This window comes from Protopterus annectens, chromosome 9.part0, assembly GCF_019279795.1.
Source record: "Protopterus annectens isolate FY-2018-M chromosome 9.part0, PAN1.0, whole genome shotgun sequence".
In the NCBI taxonomy this organism is placed as follows: Eukaryota; Metazoa; Chordata; order Ceratodontiformes; family Protopteridae; genus Protopterus; species Protopterus annectens.
The window spans coordinates 584,192,649-584,211,202 of record NC_056743.1 but is presented as its reverse complement, the minus strand read 5'-3'; the positions used below and the strand labels follow the sequence as shown (position 1 = coordinate 584,211,202).

The following is an 18,554-nucleotide window of genomic DNA, read 5'->3' as shown; positions in this document are numbered from 1 at the left end:
TCCAATGATCAAGAGGATGGGGCAGAGGATTTTACATTGCCAGCCACAGACTGCAAAATGAGTGACTGGGGAACTGAGGAGACCAGCTCCAAGGTTGGGGACTGGCTCAGTATATGACTCCTAGTCAGTTTCGACAAAACTGGTGGAACTGAAGGAACAGTCCTTTTGGGCCCGAAAGCCTTCAGGTCCTAAGTCATATCCTTCGATATCTTTTTAGCTGGCTCAGAAGCAGAAGCTGAAGAAGAAGGTCTTTTAGTAGACTTGTCAGATTTTGGTGATTGGGATGATTTGAAGAGGTCTGGTTTCCTTCTAGTGTCTCAGCAAAAGGAAGCAATCCCTTGATCATCAGTTTGTTTCTGCATTCCTGCAGTACCCTGGAACTGAACCCATGGCAGATGGAGCATGAGTCTTCGAGGTGTACCGCACCTAAACTGTAGACACAACTAGTGTGCCTGATGGTTAAGGACATCTTCTGAGAACAGGAGTCACACTTTTTGAAGCCTGATTGCTTCACTTCTTTGCTTCCTTGGACATAGTGACAAAAACCACAGCAACAACAATGAACACTGCCCAGGAACTAGGTAAAACATAGAGATAATAATGCTAGCAAAAACTATCACGCTATCAAACACCACACTAAGACAAAAGGTAACTATATAACTTCTACTCTACTTTTTTTTTTTTTAACACTCAAGCAGGGGAGAGAAAAAGGCTAGAGGAGAAGTCTCTAACTAAAATGACGATCTCCTCTAACCAGAGGAGACATCTCTAATTTAAATGACAAAACCTCTTTGGAAGGGGTAGAAAAGAAGGAAAATGTTGCCCTCTAATATGAACGGGCTCAACAATGGACAGAAGGGGGAAGAAAGGCAAATCCTCTAACTTAAACGGGTTCGTTAAAGGTAAGTAAAGTTTTTAAAAGACGGGATAGGGAGTTGTAGGCCTAGTGAAAGTGACGGCCAGCCACAACAAGCAACAAATGTAAGGAATTCACCATAGTGAAACCTAAAAAGATTGTCTAATATCAACACACAACAATAGATATACAAAAAATTTTGAACTAAATGAATAAGATCCAAAGAAGTATTTCACTTTGGCTGAGCCTAGTGAGAAGCACCCAATCTAGTTTAGTGGCAAACAAGATCTAGGTTATCTTCCCTAAGCATGATGGGATAGGGTATAGCCTCGAGCCAGTGGAAGCTCTCGATCTTTAGTATTAGGCCGACTCAGAACCGATGCTCCGTTCCGAACCCAACCAGCAAGAATGAAGGCGAGATAGTACAACATAACATCAGATGCTACCATTAATCACAGTCAACTAAAACAAAGGAACTGTTATACATACACAGATAGATAGATAGATAGATAGATAGATAGATAGATAGATAGACAGATAGACAGATAGATAGATAGATAGATAGATAGATAGATAGATAGATAGATAGATAGATAATGTGTGTGTGTATATAGTGTTCTTCTGAGTTTTGGTCTTTTGATATTATGGTCTTGAGATTATGAGTTCTCAGATTGTCATAGTAAACCTATATATAAAAAAATGATGTTTTTGTGCTATCTAGTTAGTTAAAATTTCCCACGAGATAAACATTGCTTATTTCAGTATGAAAAGTGTCACTCAAAAAGTGTGCAAAAAAAGTTAGCATTCTCTGTACATCTAAAATCAATCAGGGACAGTTGCTTCTCTTTGCAAATAGTGAAATACTCTTAAGTTTTCAAGATTATGAATTATTCAGTCTTTGTTTAATACACTGTATAATTTAAAGTAACAATATTTTTTATAAAGTTTTGCCAATTTTTTAAAAAAATATGAGATTTTAATTTAATTTAATACAATTTAATTTAATAGCTGGAATAAATTGCCTCTTGATTTTAGACAGAAACAGAGGATGGAGAATGGTTCACAGATATGGTATATTTGCTTAGGCTTATTAGGAGAATGGCCTGTAATAATCTCACGTGAGATCTGTAGCCTACCTTTAACACTATAACATTGTTATTTCAACATTCTGCATATTTCCAGAGGTCCTAAGAGTATCTCATTTTATAATCTAACATGATAATTCAGAAAAAGTGCATCTCCAACAGAAACCTCATATGACCTTAAAAATCTGTGAACTAGATATTTATCATGGCTTTATTCAGCAAATTTCAATAAATTTCATACATCTAAGGCTAAGGCTACACAGCATGTTAAGCACTCTTCTGTTTTCCAGTCACAGCTTTGATTTCTATATGTTGTACATTCAGTCTCAGGACACATAAGTCATAGTATCCACTGATATTATTTATATTCCATTAGTGGCTAAATTAAAACTGGCTTCTTTGAGAACCATGATCACATTGCATAATAAACTGAACTGCTACAATTAGAGACATGTTTATGGCTGTATATGAAATACTATGACATTCTGAGTCCATACAAAAATGCATTATGATACTCAGCAACAGCTTACCTAGGCAAAACTTTTGGAATAAATCATTAACCCACATTTGAGTTTAATGCTCTAATAAAATTAAGCTCTTGTTCCTTGAAACCAACTTTTTTTTAAGGATTTCAAATTAATAATCCTTGGTTTATGAATTCATCTGTATAGTTAACAACAGTTTTGGTGCCAGACATTCTAAGATGTGCATGTTAGGGATGCCTCAAATAGACAAGTATATTAATCATACATCTACAAAATGATCTAAATATAAAATGGTTAACATGCAAATAAAATAAACAGTTTAAATACAGAAAGCCTCTAGGATGGCTGTTAAATAATCTGCTACAGAAAAATTTCCTATATTATCCAATGAGTAAATAATTATTTCATTACCTTAAACAGATTGTTTATATTAGGGATAAAAGTGACATTTATAGTTGCATGCTTCTAAATTGTAAACATTTTCCAGCAAATATTTTTCAAGATATATTTATTTATTTTTTTTATTTTTTCACTAAACATTAGAAAAATAAGAATAACAGTAAATTGAGTCATTAATTAAAAAATATATTGACATATACACACCTCAGCATTAAGAACTGTTCTTGATAATTTTGGGCCACCACCTTCCCATGTGTCATTTGTTACACCACAAACCTTTGGGCCATTTGTTATATTCTCATAACGGTACACTGCATGGACACCCGTATCATTGACCATAAGAGGTTCAATAAGATACCTCTGTTCTGCAGTCTGGAAATATCCACTTCACATTTAAAAAAAAAGATTGAGATTAGTTGACTATATAAAGCAGTTAACCACAGAAATTGTTTTAACAGACAAAGTTAACCATGACCTCCACATTCTTATATAGTTTGCATAAATCCAGGAAAAACATTTTTTACCCAAATTTTCTCCATTTCCACATCATGAAAAAAAAAACAAAAATAAAAACACAAAAAATAACAAAAATATGTAATTCCATACTTTTTAACTCAGAGTAAGCCATTTCATCAACAATAGACTTCATCATACTCTGGATGTAGAAATCACAATTAACCAATAAACACAAACGAAAACATGCTGTCATCAGCAATACACCTATCAAAATTAAGAACATGCCTATCAAAATTAAAACAAATTTATTTATTTATAGTTTCTTTGCCAGGATAGTCCATTGAGCCACGAAGAGCCTGTTTTTAATGAAGTCCTGGGGAGAAAAGCTCCAGAAAATTACAAATTACAGATTTAACATAAGAGTAAGTTATTAGAGAAATGTAATGTGCACAAATGAAGCAAAATTAAACAAATAGAAAAATACATATTAGTAGAGTGCACATATTAGTACAATGCAATAACAGTAAAATTTACAAAGTTTTTAACAGTTTAACATATTAGCACAATGCAATAACAGAAACAATCTAAATTTTTTAACAGTTATGCTAATTCGTGCAGTTAATTTCTAGGCTAATGAATTATACCATTCTAGGAGTTATGCTAATTCCTAGAGTTTATTAGGGGTACAAAACAATGGGAGGCTATTGTGAATCATAGCTTATAGAGAGTAGCTATAGTGTAGGGAGATTATGTGGGGTGGGAGCAAGAGCATTCCCATAGTGAAGTTAGGTGTGTGTGAAGTAAGATTTTGAATGAAGAGAGGCTGCTGGTGGTGCGGATGAGAGGTGGGAGGGAATTCCAGTGGTGTGCTACAGAGAAGGACATTAGATGTTTGCCTAAAAAAGATGTGTGTGTGTGTGTGTGTGTGTGTGTGTGTGTGTGTGTGTGTGTGTGTGTGTGTGTGTGTGTGTGCACGCACGCGCTTCCGGTTTATGTAAACTTTATTTTAGTCAGCTTTAACTCTTCTTTCTTCAAAACACACTTAAAGTTAATATAGTCATTAAGTCCATAGATAGAAGTTCTAGACAACAGTGGAAGAAGTAGTCTCTTGAAGTTTGTATCCCTCCTACCAGGGCCATAGCTGGCTCATCTATTACCTGATCTGGTATGACCTCAGCTCTGGATTTTGTAGAGCAAAAAAAATCCTCACCAAATTTGATGCTCTAAGCCAGGAAACCATGTCTGTTCTCCTTCTTCCCTACTCTAAGTTGCAAAAAAAAAAAAAAATTTGATTGAGCTACTATTTAAAAAAAAATAGAAAAAAAAGACTCTTGCCTTTTGTACACTGTGGCAAACCGCTTGCTACAACTTACTAAACAGAAAGCTCTAAAGCAATGAAGTGCATTTCTGTACTGGCACTTCAGCACTTTTGCACTTTGTGTACAGCAAGTTGATCCCAATCGAACCCCTTAACACCTTGCACTCAGGGTGACTGCACCTTTGTCCCCACCCAAGCTAAGCTTCTGCCTCTTATAAAAGCTGCTGTATTAAGAGTGTACTTTTAATCTTACTCAATAACCAAGAAGTGCAATAAAATATAGAGGTATTAAACCCATAGAAAAACATACAATAGATGGATTGCGTAGACTAAATTGGCCATAGGTGTGTGTGTGTGTGTGTGTGTGTGTGTGTGTGTGTGTGTGTGTGTGTGTGTGTGTGTGTGTGTGTGTGTGTGTGAGCATGCTCATGCATGTCTGTGTCACCCAGCAGTGTGAACACTGGATCTAGAGGATTGTCATTAACGATTTGGCACCCTGACCTCAAGAGCAAAATGGGAAAAAGGGGTTATGGATGGATGGATAGATGGATGGATTGATGGACATGTTACTGGAATATAAGATAACTCTGGCTAAAAGTCCATTAAAGATTAAGGAATTATATAATTCCCCTTGATCCCAAAAATTCTTGGCATTACACCTCAGATCTCAGAATGTGGAAAGACAGATTGCTAAGATAGTAGGACAACTTTGACAGCTCCAGTGAAGATTCTACACAATTTTATGGAATAGTATGCCTCATTTTATAAAAAAATTGACAATGGGGAGAGGTACACAGTAACAAGTAACAGATTATATTGGTGCCCCAAATCATCCTCAATTGCCTTTAGAACAGGCAATGCAATTGATGGCCCCTATTTCCCTGGGAAAGGTGACGAGTCTACTGACTAGGCTCCCTGTGGGTAAGTTCCCTTGACAGGGTGAGTATCTACTGAACTCTATAAATACTGTGATAGGTTTTTCAGTTAGTTTTACCAAAGTAGTTGATTTTGTTCTTAAAAGTGGGTCTCTCCCCACTCAGAGTTTTGGTATCAAGCCCTCATCATAATTCTGAACCCTAATAAAGATCCTTCAAATGGATCATAAAGACTGTTATCAATCTTCAGCCATGATTATAAAGTATTCATGGGAATAATGGCAGAAAGATAGTCTAAGTGTTTATACACACTCATTCATTTAGATTGAATAGCTTACATCATGGAGGACCTCCTTCAATATGGTTAAAATGTTTTTGATATTGGAAAATGCAAATAGGACTAAGAATCTCCTGATGATATGAATGGCATAGTTCTGCTCCCAACAACGGAGACTGATGGCTGCCAAAACATGGGATGGGCTGCATTTATCTGCTTAATTCATTAAAATAATTGCAAGAATTTTCTTCCTAAGCTTGATTAATTTTTCATAATTTTCAGATGGCAGAGGCTGAGCTGGGCTTATGGTTTGTGAACTGTGGATTGAAAAGTCGTGTCCTCAGTATATTGCCATTTTCTGGTTGTTGGTCTTTGCGTCAGGATGGCTCTAGTGTGGTGGCTATGTTTGGTGGTATGGACAGGCTACCAAATTGAAAGACTGCTGGCTTCAGGAAGGAAAATGTTTACCATATAACTGAGGCTTTCACATTATGACTGTGATTTTAGTGTGTGGGATGACCGGGACATTATCGCTGGTGCAGCTGGCCAGGATAGAAGAATGCTGTTTTGTCCAAGTCCTAGGACTTTTTATTACTAACACTTGGACAATAACTGTTAATACTGAATATTTTCATTTTCCATCATTAGTCTTTTAAACAAAGAAATACTTTACAAGTACCTTGGGCTTGGAGGATTCAACGGAAGCCATCATAGAAGACCAGACTGTGATGTTTTATAGCTTATTATGCTGTTTTTTAAAAAATGTTACGTTAAAGTTGGATGCTGTCCTTGACTTGATGTGGATTTACAAGCTGGGCATATTTTAATATCTAATGCCCATTAAATATATCAGCACTGAGTAATTATTGTTTCAGATGTGTTGTAATATCATTGTTCTTGCCATGTTTCAGTTATTGTTTCAGCCATTATTGTTGTAATCTTTTCCCCTGCTTTGGAGAATTTTCTTTGTCAAATGGATTATATAATGTTTTTCTGAAAAGAATCTGGATTCTTTACTTCTGATACCTTCTGTAAGAATCACAAATAAGGCTGATTCACACACTGCTGACCTACCACAAACAAACTGTGAAGCAGCGGGGTTTCAAGGGGTCAGAACCAAACAGAAATGTTGGAAAAATTAATGACTGACCCTGAATTCATGCATAACCTTTCACATGGTGTTGCTGACATTGGTTTTGTTGACAAGATGATTGGTCTGAATGACGAAAGTTGTAGAGCAGACTGAATATGCAGTATTGTCTGCAATGAACAGAATAATTTCAATGTATACAATTTTTCCGAGGTTAAAATAAAAGTTGATACTGCTAATCTGTTAGCAAAAGGAATGCCTTTGTTCCCACAAAGGCATTCAACTATACAAACACTATAATTGACTTAAAATTGTACTTAAGGAAACTCAATTTCTCACTATTACATCAAAGCAATGTTTATAATAGTAGAAATTACAACATCTATAGCATTAGCTCTACTTTCAACCCGCCCCTTCACCCCAAGTTAGTCATGTATGAAAAAATATGTGAATTAGATTTAAAAATGTTTTCCACACACAACAGAAAAACAGGTACAATGACATTACATCAAATTTAAGTGAACAATAATTAGCATTGCTGAAGGGGAATTGCTGGATGAAAATATAAGAATCATGAAACCTGATAAGGGAGGTGGGGTTGTAATAATGAGCTGTGAAAAATACAGTGAGAAAATGAGAAACATATTAGACACAGAGACTTATGAGGAGGCATCTTTAAACCAACTAAACTGTGCATATAGAAAGATCTATGTTCAGTTAAGTGATATTTTTTTGGAAAAAAGGTTGGATATACAATTATACAATTACCTAAATATAGTAACACCTAGAGTACCAGTTCTCTTTGGTATCCCCAAAATCCACAAGAGTATTACAAACCCTCCTATGAGGCCCCTTGTGGATGGGAGGGATTCCATTACCTCTGCTGGTGCTCAATATTTAGATCATCAGCTGAAAAAAGTCTTAATCAAAGAATTTCAAATTTGTAAAGACTCATGGACTTTTTTAGCTCACATAGATGAAGTACAATATGACCAGAATGATATTTTAGTGACTATTGACGTTATTGATCTATATACTGTTATCCAAAAGATACTGGGTTAGAGTGGGTGAACGAAATATTAATTGGTCATAAAATACCTCATGACACTACCACTCTTGTCATGGAACTTTTTGACCTGGTCCTCAGCAATAATTTCATCAGTTTCAACAATAAGTACTATTTACAGAAGAAAGGAATAGCGATGGGCTCACCCTGGGGAGGAGCTTATGCTAATACCACGATGGTGTACTGGGAGAAAAGATTTATGCTGGGGAGTAAGTACTCTAGTTTTATTAGAACATATCATAGGTTCCAGGACAATATATGCATAATATGGAAAGGGTCACAAACATTATTAGAAGAATTTTTGGAATATATAAACACCACAACAACGTTTTTAAAATTCACTTGGAAAGTTAACTTAGATCATATTGATTATTTAGATGTGCATTTGTTTAAAGACAAAGGAAATAAGAGATATGACACTATTTATAGGAAGGATACGTATTCCAACTCCTTTCTTCATTTCAGCAGTTCACATCCCTGTTATCAAATAAGGTCCATTGCTAAAGGTCAGCTCGTAAGAGCAGCTCATATGGTTTCCAGATTTGAAAACTTTGTCCAAGAGTGTAATATGTTATGTGCCATGTTCTTACAATGAACATATCCAGCTGACTTATTAGATAATTAGATCCAAGAAGTTGAAACTAAAATAATTAATGGCCATTTTAAATCAATTGTGGGGGAGAAAGAACAACTACAACTTCAAGAGGGAGAACTTTCAGTAGTTCTTGTACCTGAAGTGGTTAGTGACACCGACATCATCAACCCCCATGAAGAACTTGTCTCTGAATATTCAAAAGCATCTATTTCAACTTTCAGTGAAGACTTTAGAATGCTAAAGTCCATTTTTGAAAAGAATTGGCCTATTTTAACTGACGACCCTACCATTAAAGAATATGTAGGTGAGAAACCAGTTATTGTGTAGAGAAAGGGTAAGAACTTCAAGGATTTATTAAAGGAAAGACAGTATAGTGCCACTAGTGGCAAATGTGGTATGTTTAAATGTGGAGCCTGCACATGGTCCTATAAAATAAAAGTAGATAGTTTTAAGGTGAGAAATTTTAATTTCCAACTAAAAGGAAAATACAACTGTAAGTCAAAAGCAGTAGTCTATTTAGCTTACTATAATTCATCTCCAGTTTTCTATACTGGAAAAACAAACATACAATTTAATCAAAGGATTTATGAGCATGAATATGCTATAAAGAAGGTGAATTTAAACAATACCCTAGCTAAACATGTCAAAGACAATGTAGAACACCATTTTAGTTATCTAATAATAGACCAAATTATGATAGATGATAAAAAACCATGGGGAGCACTATTAGAATTGAAAGAATTAAAGTGGCTGATTCGTCTATAGGATAATAGTTGGCCAGGTATAACTGAGCGTACCACTATAGCACCAGTATTAAAGCTCAAAGCTTTGGAAAGGAAGAAACATTAAAGTACATTGATCATTCAATTGTCTTTTAACAGGAACTTCACTTACAAGGAAGAAAATATTATAGAAGAACATAAAGTTAAAATAACTAGGTTTGATAAATAACTATTAGGTATGTCACATTTGTTTTAAAACAAGAATGATTTTAATTGTTTTATGTTTATCAATCCAGGGGTGGTTTCATTGTAACATGATTTTAACCAATTAGAAAGAATGTTGGATTATATAAGGAAGTGATGCATGAATTACATTGTCTGATGAAGTTTAATATTACATTAAATCAAAGCACTTACCATTAATCTGTTTCAACAGTTATTTGTTTTTGAAAACTGCTCCAGTGCTTTTAACGTTTTTTAGTACATTTTACAGTCAACAGTGAATTATCAACTCATTTGAATGCAGAATTGTGCATTTTGGGATTTGTGTTCGGTGGTCAGCCTTTCTGATTCATTACATCTGATAGCTTGTTTGAGTTTTTGGTTTTGTAAAGAGTTTAGAGAACAGGCACTAAAATAAACGTGTACTTGATGATTGATAGCCTGGATGCTGAAAAGGCTTTTGGCAGAGTTAATTGCCAGCATCTTTTTCTGGCATTATAACATTTTGGTTTTCTTGAATTATATATAAGGTTGATGCAAAGGTTTTATAGGGGTGCTTCAGCCAAAACAAAAACTAGAAACAGATTGTCTTCTTCCCAGGCTTCTTTACAGAGGGACCAGACTAATGTGCCACCTATTACTAAAAAATGTTAGAGAAAATTAAATAGAAGGAATAAACACTGGGAATCTCAGCTCTGTGCCTTCTGTATGTAGTGTGTTTGTCTTCCCTGTGTCCATGCTAGTAAAACCTGGAATGCTGGCATTATGTTACACAGAGGGAATAAACACTGGGAATCCCAGCTATGTGCCTTCTGTATGTAATGTGTTTGGTGTCTTCCTTGTGTCCATGCTAGTAAAACCTGGAATGCTTGTATTATGTTAAATAGAGGGAATAAACACTGGGAACCTCGGCTGTGTGCCTTCTGTGTGTAGTGTGTTTGGTGTCCTCCCTGTGTCCATGTTAGTAAAACCTGGAATGCTGGTATTGTTAGATAGAGAGGATAAACACTGGGAATCCCAGCTGTGTGCCTTCAGTATGTAGTGTGTTTGTCTTCCCTGTATCCATGCTAGTAAAACCTGGAATGCTTGTATTATGTTAAATAGAGGGAATAAACAATGGGAACCCCAGCTGTGTGCCTTCTGTATGTAGTGTGTTTGGTGTCTTCCCTGTGTCCATGTTAGTAAAACCTGGAAAGCTGGTATTATGTTACATAGAGGGGATAAACTCTGGGAATCCCAGCTGTGTGCCTTCCGTATGTAGTGTGTTTGTCTTCCGTGTGTCCATGCTAGTAAAACCTGGAATGCTTGTATTATGTTACAGAGAGGGGATAAACACTGGGAATCCCAGCTGTGTGCCTTCCATATGTAGTGTGTTTGTCTTCCCTGTGTCCATGCTAGTAAAACCTAGAATGCTGGTATTATGTTACACAGAGGGAATAAACACTGGGAACCCCAGCTGTGTGCCTTCTGTATGTAGTGTGTTTGGTGTCTTCCCTGTGTCCATGTTAGTAAAACCTGGAATGCTGGTATTATGTTACATTGAGGGGATAAACACCGGGAATCCCAGCTGCATGCCTTCCGTATGTAGTGTGTTTGTCTTCCCTGTGTCCATGCTAGTAAAACCTGGAATGCTGGTATTATGTTACATAGAGGAGATAAACACTGGGAATCCCAGCTGTGCGCCTTCTGTATGTAGTGTGTTTATCTTCCCTGTGTCCATGCTAGTAAAACCTGGAATGCTGGCATTATGTTACACAGAGGGAATAAACACTGGGAATCCCAGCTGTGTGCCTTCTGTATGTAGTGTGTTTGGTGTCTTCCCTGTGTCCATGTTAGTAAAACCTGGAATGCTTGTATTATGTTAATAGAGGGAATAAACACTGGGAATCCCAGCTGTGTGCCTTCTGTATGTAGTGTGTTTGGTGTCTTCCCTGTGTCCATGTTAGTAAAACCTGGAATGCTGGTATTATGTTAAATAGAGGGAATAAACACTGGGAACCCCAGCTGTGTGCCTTCTGTATGTAGTGTGTATGTCTTCCCTGTGTCCATGCTAGTAAAACTAGAAATGCTGGTATTATGTTACCACATTCTTAAATCATGCTATAGATGAATTGGTGACCTGCTGATCCTACAAATTGCCTACAGGTGTGTAAGCAATGCACATATGATTGTGTGTGTGTGTGTGTGTGTGTGTGTGTGTGTGTGTGTGTGTGTGTGTGTGTGTGTGTGTGTGTGTGTGTGTGTGCGTGTGTGTGTGTGTGGGCAGATGCGGACACACGCATCCACTGAGGTACTGTTGTTCCACCCAGGGTTACTTTTCTGCCTTATAGAGTACTGAAACATACTGTTTGCTCACTCACAACCCTGAAAATGATCAAGAACATGTCACAAAATGAAATATTTTAAACCTTGTACATACCATGGTTTTGGAATTGTTGATGCAAATATGAGCAAACAATATTTGATGCCTGGAGGTGTCCATAGGATTGAATGCAGATACACCTGGAGACATCACTCAGAAGTAATGAGTTAATGAATTAATACATTTGCAGTAAAATATAGTCAGAATAGGTCAGTTGTCAGGAAGTTCTTTTTGCTGCAAGTGAGGAAGACAGAAGGGGAGTGTTTACACTTGAAATGAATGTGCGAATACTCATGAAAGCAGCAGATACCAGTCAGTAAAGATGCTCAGTCAGTCAACAGACTCCTTTACAACGGATAGTAATGGGATATGCTTATCTTTTTGTTTGTAGAAGCTTGAAAATGAAGAATCAAGTTCTGTGTTATTACCAGTCTGCTAAGTTCTGTGTTATTACCAGTCTGCTGTGTATCACAAATGTTTTTTTCACTGAATTTGCCCTAGATCTCTTGGGTTCACCTTATACTATCCAGAGTCAGATGAGAATGAGCAGGTAATGTCTGCTTGTCCAGTGGGGTGGGTAGAGAGGAGCTAATGAATGACTTGTTACAGGGAAAGTCTCGGTTATGTGCTCTGTGCATGAAAGGTAGGTGTTGGGGACATTAACTCACCTTATTCTACTGCACCCTGTGCACCTGGGTATGCAGAAACAGATACCACCATGGGGCTTGGTGTACTAATCTTTGCATCATACATGCTGGCCAATGAGTGAGGGAGTTAAGAACATATAAAAATATCTGCTGACCCCCATTGGATGGCAGTGGCAATCTCTAGATGGTATCTCTTTCTCAAAGTAAAAGGAGAAATGACTGCTGATAAGGAATAGTACTACAAAGGTCATAGAAGAATATTGGGGGTAATACCCTATTTAAGTAAAGCCTATAGCAGGATCACTGACTGTTAGGATCCAGGGGCCTGTCAGCAGCCAGAGTGACAATAATTACACACCATCCTACAAAGTAGGGAGGCTGGAGTCAAAGCCAATATGGCGATCAGGTACATCTTCTGTTGAGCTATCTCCAGTGAGAAGGTCATTCTCCTGATTGGCTAGATGCTAGTCAGGCCTCTGCTGATTTGCTGTAAGACGTCTGTCAGCTCTTCAAACAAAAAAAGGATGTAGCAATATCATGCTGGCTACCAGCAGGGTTGCTAGGGTGATTACCTTTGTGCAATGGATCTTGAGAGGAGACTGTGAAGAAGCAGAAATATAGTGGAAAAGAGGAAGGGTGGAGAGCACATCAGCAGCAGCAAACAGAAGAAAACAAAACTTAACTTAGATATGTGCAGGTTTTGCTTGACACGGGATGGTGAATACAAGAAGTGGAGTGCTGGAGTAACTAATGAATATCATCTTGACAGACACTTAAAAGGAGCTGGGATAAATGCAACAGTAGAGGGAAGATAAGAGAGGGCAGTAGCCTAAGGGAAGATATTGTACAGGGACCATATAAACTTGGAAATCCAGCCCAACATGCTAGAGTTCTCTATGTGGAGATCTCCAAAAGATTATTGGCAAGTGCAGAAGTGTCTGAAGACTTGAAGACAACACGGCTGATATGTTTATTCAGAGCAGAGCAGTAATAACTGGGGAAATTTCAGGCCTATTAGCTTAACAGCAGTGACACAAAAAGACATGTACAGAATCTGGAGGGAAAGGCCAATTGCCTTTTAGAGTACCACATTCTCCAAGATCAAAGTCAATATGGATTTAGGACCAGAAGATGTTACCAGTCTAATTATTTTTTTTCATTTGCTAACCAAGTAAGAGAACCGATTATCATTCTTTGCAGCCACAACTTCGGACACAAGGACAGGGGTAAATACAGTAAAATACATACAGACAATTTACAATACCCACTTAACTTGTACATTTTTGTGATGTGTAGAGAGACTGGAGTACCTGAAGAAAACCCATACAGCCACAGGGAGAACATGCAATCTCAGCAAAAATAGTGACCAGAAGTCAAGATTGAACCCCTGATCCTGGCAATGTGAGGCAGGCATATTAACTCTTAAGCTATCATGCTATCCCAGCTAAACCTGATTCAGTTTTATGAGTGGAGTATGAGACACTTAGACTTGTAGTCATCCTGCATTTCACAAAGGCATCTGGCTCAGTCCCACCAGTTGCTAAGAAAATTGCAGTGGTTGAGATAAGAGCAAGGGGTAAAACCCAAGACTGAGGAACTAGAGTGCAGTACAGCAGAAGGATAGTAAAGGATTGTGGTGACATGGATGATGTCAGAAATAGGAGACTGGTTGCACGCTGTGGGCTTTGATTCAGTCCTCAGTCCTCATTAGCATGTTTGCTCTGGATAAGTCTGGGATAAGTCACTTCATTGACATTACAAAGATAGATGCAGCTGTGGAGGATGTCGAGCAAACTCTAAGGACGTACTAAGGCTGACTAAATGGATAACAAAATGGTGGTCGGGGTACATTGCAGACAAATGCAGAGTACTGCTCCTGGGTCACATGAACCTCTGGTGTAGTCTATTGGATAGGGAGAGTGGAACAGGAATAATATAAAGTCACTGCTGTATCAAAATACTTATAACGATATTATATACTTTACTGAAGCAGAAGGTGATCCCGCAGTAGTGGTGCTGCGGTAGCGTTGTTGTCTCGCAGTAAGACGTTGTCGAGTTCGATTCTCAGCTAGAGCATCTTCTGTGTGGAGGCATGCGTGAATGGGCGTGCCTTCGTTGAAGGTTGTGCATCAGGGCTGGTAACTCTGCACTTAAAAATCCCCTACCAAACATTAGCGGACCGGAGTTCCGCTGTGGCGACCCCTAACCGGGATAAGCCAAAAGACACGACAACGGAAGCAGAAGGTGACATGCTAATTATAGTGCACTATAGAATGGTTTATTATACTGTGATGTTGAGTTTACATCCAAAGACTGTCTCAAACCATCTGTCTTTACTGTGTAAATATCACAAAGACGGAGAATCAATATTTCATTCAATTGGTCTGTGCTATGTAAATATCAAAGTCTGTGCTTTTGAAACAATGTGTTTATGAGGTGTGAAGCAAAATGTGAATAACTGAGAAACAATATAAAATCTTGTTCAGTCATCAAGGCGAAAGTAACATATTCAGTGCTATATTGTTCTTACATTACTGTACTGCATCATAGTTTCATTAAAGTTATAATAACGCATGTTTACTGATATTTCTGGTAGCACTATACCAATTATTCAGAGCTTTCATACTTACAATGCCTTTTCTGCCTCTTAGAGCCATTAAACTTTGATGTTAGCAGTGCAGTGTAACTCAAGAGTGCTCAGAACTTAGTCTGAATGAAAAAGAGCACACTCTGGTTCTAGTTGCAATGAACTAAGATGTGCTTAGTGTAGATAGGAGTGGTAAGTCAGAACTGGGGGTTTCCTCATGTTCCTTCATAGAAAGTATATCTGCTTAGCATCAGGCACAGTGTTTTAAGCTGTGCTATCACAGTACCAAATGAAAGACTGTTCTTTAATGGCCTGGATTGAGTCCCAATGTTTAGCTTCTGAAAGTTCAAAGAACTCACTTTTCTTTCACACCCGACATGCTGCTAACTATATTTACAAACTCTCTACATGAATGTCTAGTAGGAAACCACATCTGCCTAAGGAACACATCTGTGTAATTTTCACAGGCTGTCTGCAAAGCTCCCATAAATCGGGGACACTGATTTACAGTTATTAAAAATAACAGCCTATTTTTGGAAGCTGAAATTCTTGGAATCATGGCCTATGATTGTTAAAAATCAAGTGCAAAATTTTTTTGTTTTTTTTTATATTTTGTGTTGTTGTAATTAATGTCTTCATCTTGTAAAGTGGTCTTCCTTATTCTAAAATGTGTAGTTTTACTTTAGTTACTTCAGTGGACATATATTTATTAAGTTTAATAAACTGGTATTTCTGTTTATGCTGAGCAACTGTCCATTTACTTCCTGCTCCCATGTCACTCAGCCCCACCTTCTGATGATGTATTAGAAGGGAGAGAAATATTTTTCTAGTGCGTTGGCATGTTTTCTGTAGTCTGTAGCAGATTTTATTACAAAGTAATCAAAATGCAGCGCAATCAGTTTCTCAGTCAAACAATAAACACAGTTATATTCAAGTTAAAGTTAAAAGTAAGATGGAACAGGAAATGATAGAGTGTATAGTGCTTGGAAATACAGTGTAATAGTAATAAGTCAGTCTACCAATGGACTGATTGACCACTTTTAAGGAGAAAACTACAGTTGTGTGAATCACCTCAATGACAGACATACTGTTCAGTGAATTTGCATGTTATACTGCAAGGAATTGGTGCTGGAAATAAAACATTTGGGATAATTTGCACATCTTTGAAGATAAAGATGCAATGAAATAAAATGTTGCTGAGACTGGCATTACCTGATTCCATTACAGATACTGATACTTGCTGCTGAGTTGTTGTCATTGGAAATGTGTCCCTGATAGTAGCAGTGATCCTGTCAGAAAAACATAAATCGTATGTGATTAGAAGTTACAGGGAGACAAAGGCTACATCAGCTTGCTGCTTTGTTTGGGTTTCTCTTGTAGTCGAAAATACTCAGAAATTGGAATGATATTCATACTAGAATGTTGATTTTGCTAATTAATTATCCAAAGCATTGCCAGCCGAAGAGAAAAACAATGCACAATACTTAAAAAAAAAAAAAAAAAAGACACTCTAAAATACTCAAAATGTAAGTACAGAAAATGTTTACTGGGTACTGTTATATTAGAAAACGTATGTCATAGAGTATAAAAGTAACCTGCTGCACATGAGTCCATGGAAATGTAAATTTTAAATGACAAAAGTGTGAAAATAACACTAAACCAAAGCAACCACTGGGATGAAGGTAAAACACATTTTAATAGTTCTTACCTTGTATTCAGGTGTGTTAGTAACTTCTTGGCCATCTGGTAAATAATATGTTTCACTGAAGTTCTTGGCTATCAAATCCCTAGACAAAATGTAATGGCTGCTTTATTACCAAACAAATATGTCAGTTACAGCTCATTGTTACATCATAGGCTTTCCGTGCCTTAATTATGAAAGGCTGTTTAGTGGTACATTTTATAAGATATGTTCTATACAAACGTCAGTGCAGTCCAGTTTAGTTGCAGTCAACATACATCTATAAACGCACATACACACACACACACACACACACATATATATATATATATATATATATATATATATATATATATATATATATATATGGGGTCTATGTTGAATCAACAAAATTACGTTTTAATGAAACATAATTTCGTGACCCCATTTTTCTGAAAGTGCATTTATTCGAAAAGGCACTTTTGCGAAAAACTGAGTGAACGAAAAGCAATGGAGGTGGTAGTTGTAGATTGCAGCACAACGGGGATAATGGAATATTCCCTTTTCCCCACTGTAGTGTGATCTCGGAGTTAGACTATATAAGTTGGGGGGATGTGGGGGGCACAGCCCTCCACATGGGGGTGCAGGGGGGCTTACATGTGGTTAGTGTTGTAATTTTTTTTTGTGCTTTTCGTTCACTTGTTTTTTCATGTAAGTGCATCTTCAAATAAATGTACGTCCGAAAAAATGGGGGCATGAAATTACGGTTCATTGAAATGTAATTGCGTTGATTCAAAGTTGACCCAAATATATATATATATATATATATATATATATATATATATATATATATATATATATAAATACACACACACACACACACACACACACACACACACACACACACTATTTTGCATTTTTGCCTTGTAGAATATAAAAGTATTTAATGTACCGTAAACTGGTGCATTTTGTTTGGATGTGTTCATAAATATTTTACTCCGTGGATGTACCAACATTCAACCTTAGAAGTCTTAACCACTGAGGTCATCTCTTCTAAACCCCATAAGCTAGGATTCAGTTCAGAAACTATGCCTTTCAGTCCTCTGTCCCAAACTCTGGTAATTTCACCCCTCTTTTTCTTAAAGATCATTCCTGTTACCGCAATTTCCAACCAGAACTAAAGACACATTTTAAGACTCAATGAAAATGCAACTGCTCTTTCTCCCTGACTCTAGTCATATACCTTAACCTCTTCATTCCCGACTTCCATCTACATAACTTGCTTTGACTTTCCATTTCATTGCAATGTTTTCAGCGTGCCAACTCTGATATCCACTCTGTATATGATGCATGTATATATTGTGTTTTGTCAGTTGTGCTGTATATAATGCCATGAATATATTGTCTTTAAACCTCAGGGACAACACTAATGTCTTCTTTCTATATATAATGCATGTATATATTTCATTTTGCAATTAATTCTGTACATAAAGTCATGTATCTAATGTCTTTACCCCTAGAATGAGACTGAAATAGGGCCAATGGGATCAGTGTTCTAAACTGGTTAACAAATTCAAAATAAAAATAAAATATATACACCTGAGTGTTCTGTGTACTCCATGCTTTTATAGTCTGTAAGATAAAAATGCAGATGTGTTCTGAAGTCTGAACCTTAAAATACTTGAAATCTTCATTCACAATGCAACATAAGGACGAGAGAGTCTTATTTTGGGCAAGTAAGGCATTTTTACATATACTTCAAAAAGCATCAGTAACTGCGGTGGTGGTGCTGCGGTAGCGTTGTCGCCTCACAGTTAGACGTTGCCCGTTCGATTCTCAGTTAGAGCCTCTT

At 37.0% G+C, this 18,554-nt stretch overlaps 1 protein-coding gene across 3 annotated transcripts in view; it reads right to left on the bottom strand.

Annotated features, from left to right (window-relative positions):
• The window catches only part of LOC122811344 (zinc metalloproteinase-disintegrin-like batroxstatin-2), a 576,382-nt gene that overhangs the window by 378,367 nt on the left and 179,461 nt on the right, over nt 1-18,554 (bottom strand). For all 3 annotated transcript variants that reach the window (XM_044083123.1, XM_044083121.1, XM_044083122.1), the window contains exons 4-6: nt 16,751-16,829; nt 16,255-16,331; nt 3,030-3,210 (exon numbers count right to left, since the gene is read on the bottom strand). In XM_044083123.1, the coding sequence (XP_043939058.1) occupies nt 3,030-3,210; nt 16,255-16,331; nt 16,751-16,829 (337 nt within the window). The remainder of the gene's footprint in view (nt 1-3,029; nt 3,211-16,254; nt 16,332-16,750; nt 16,830-18,554) is intronic.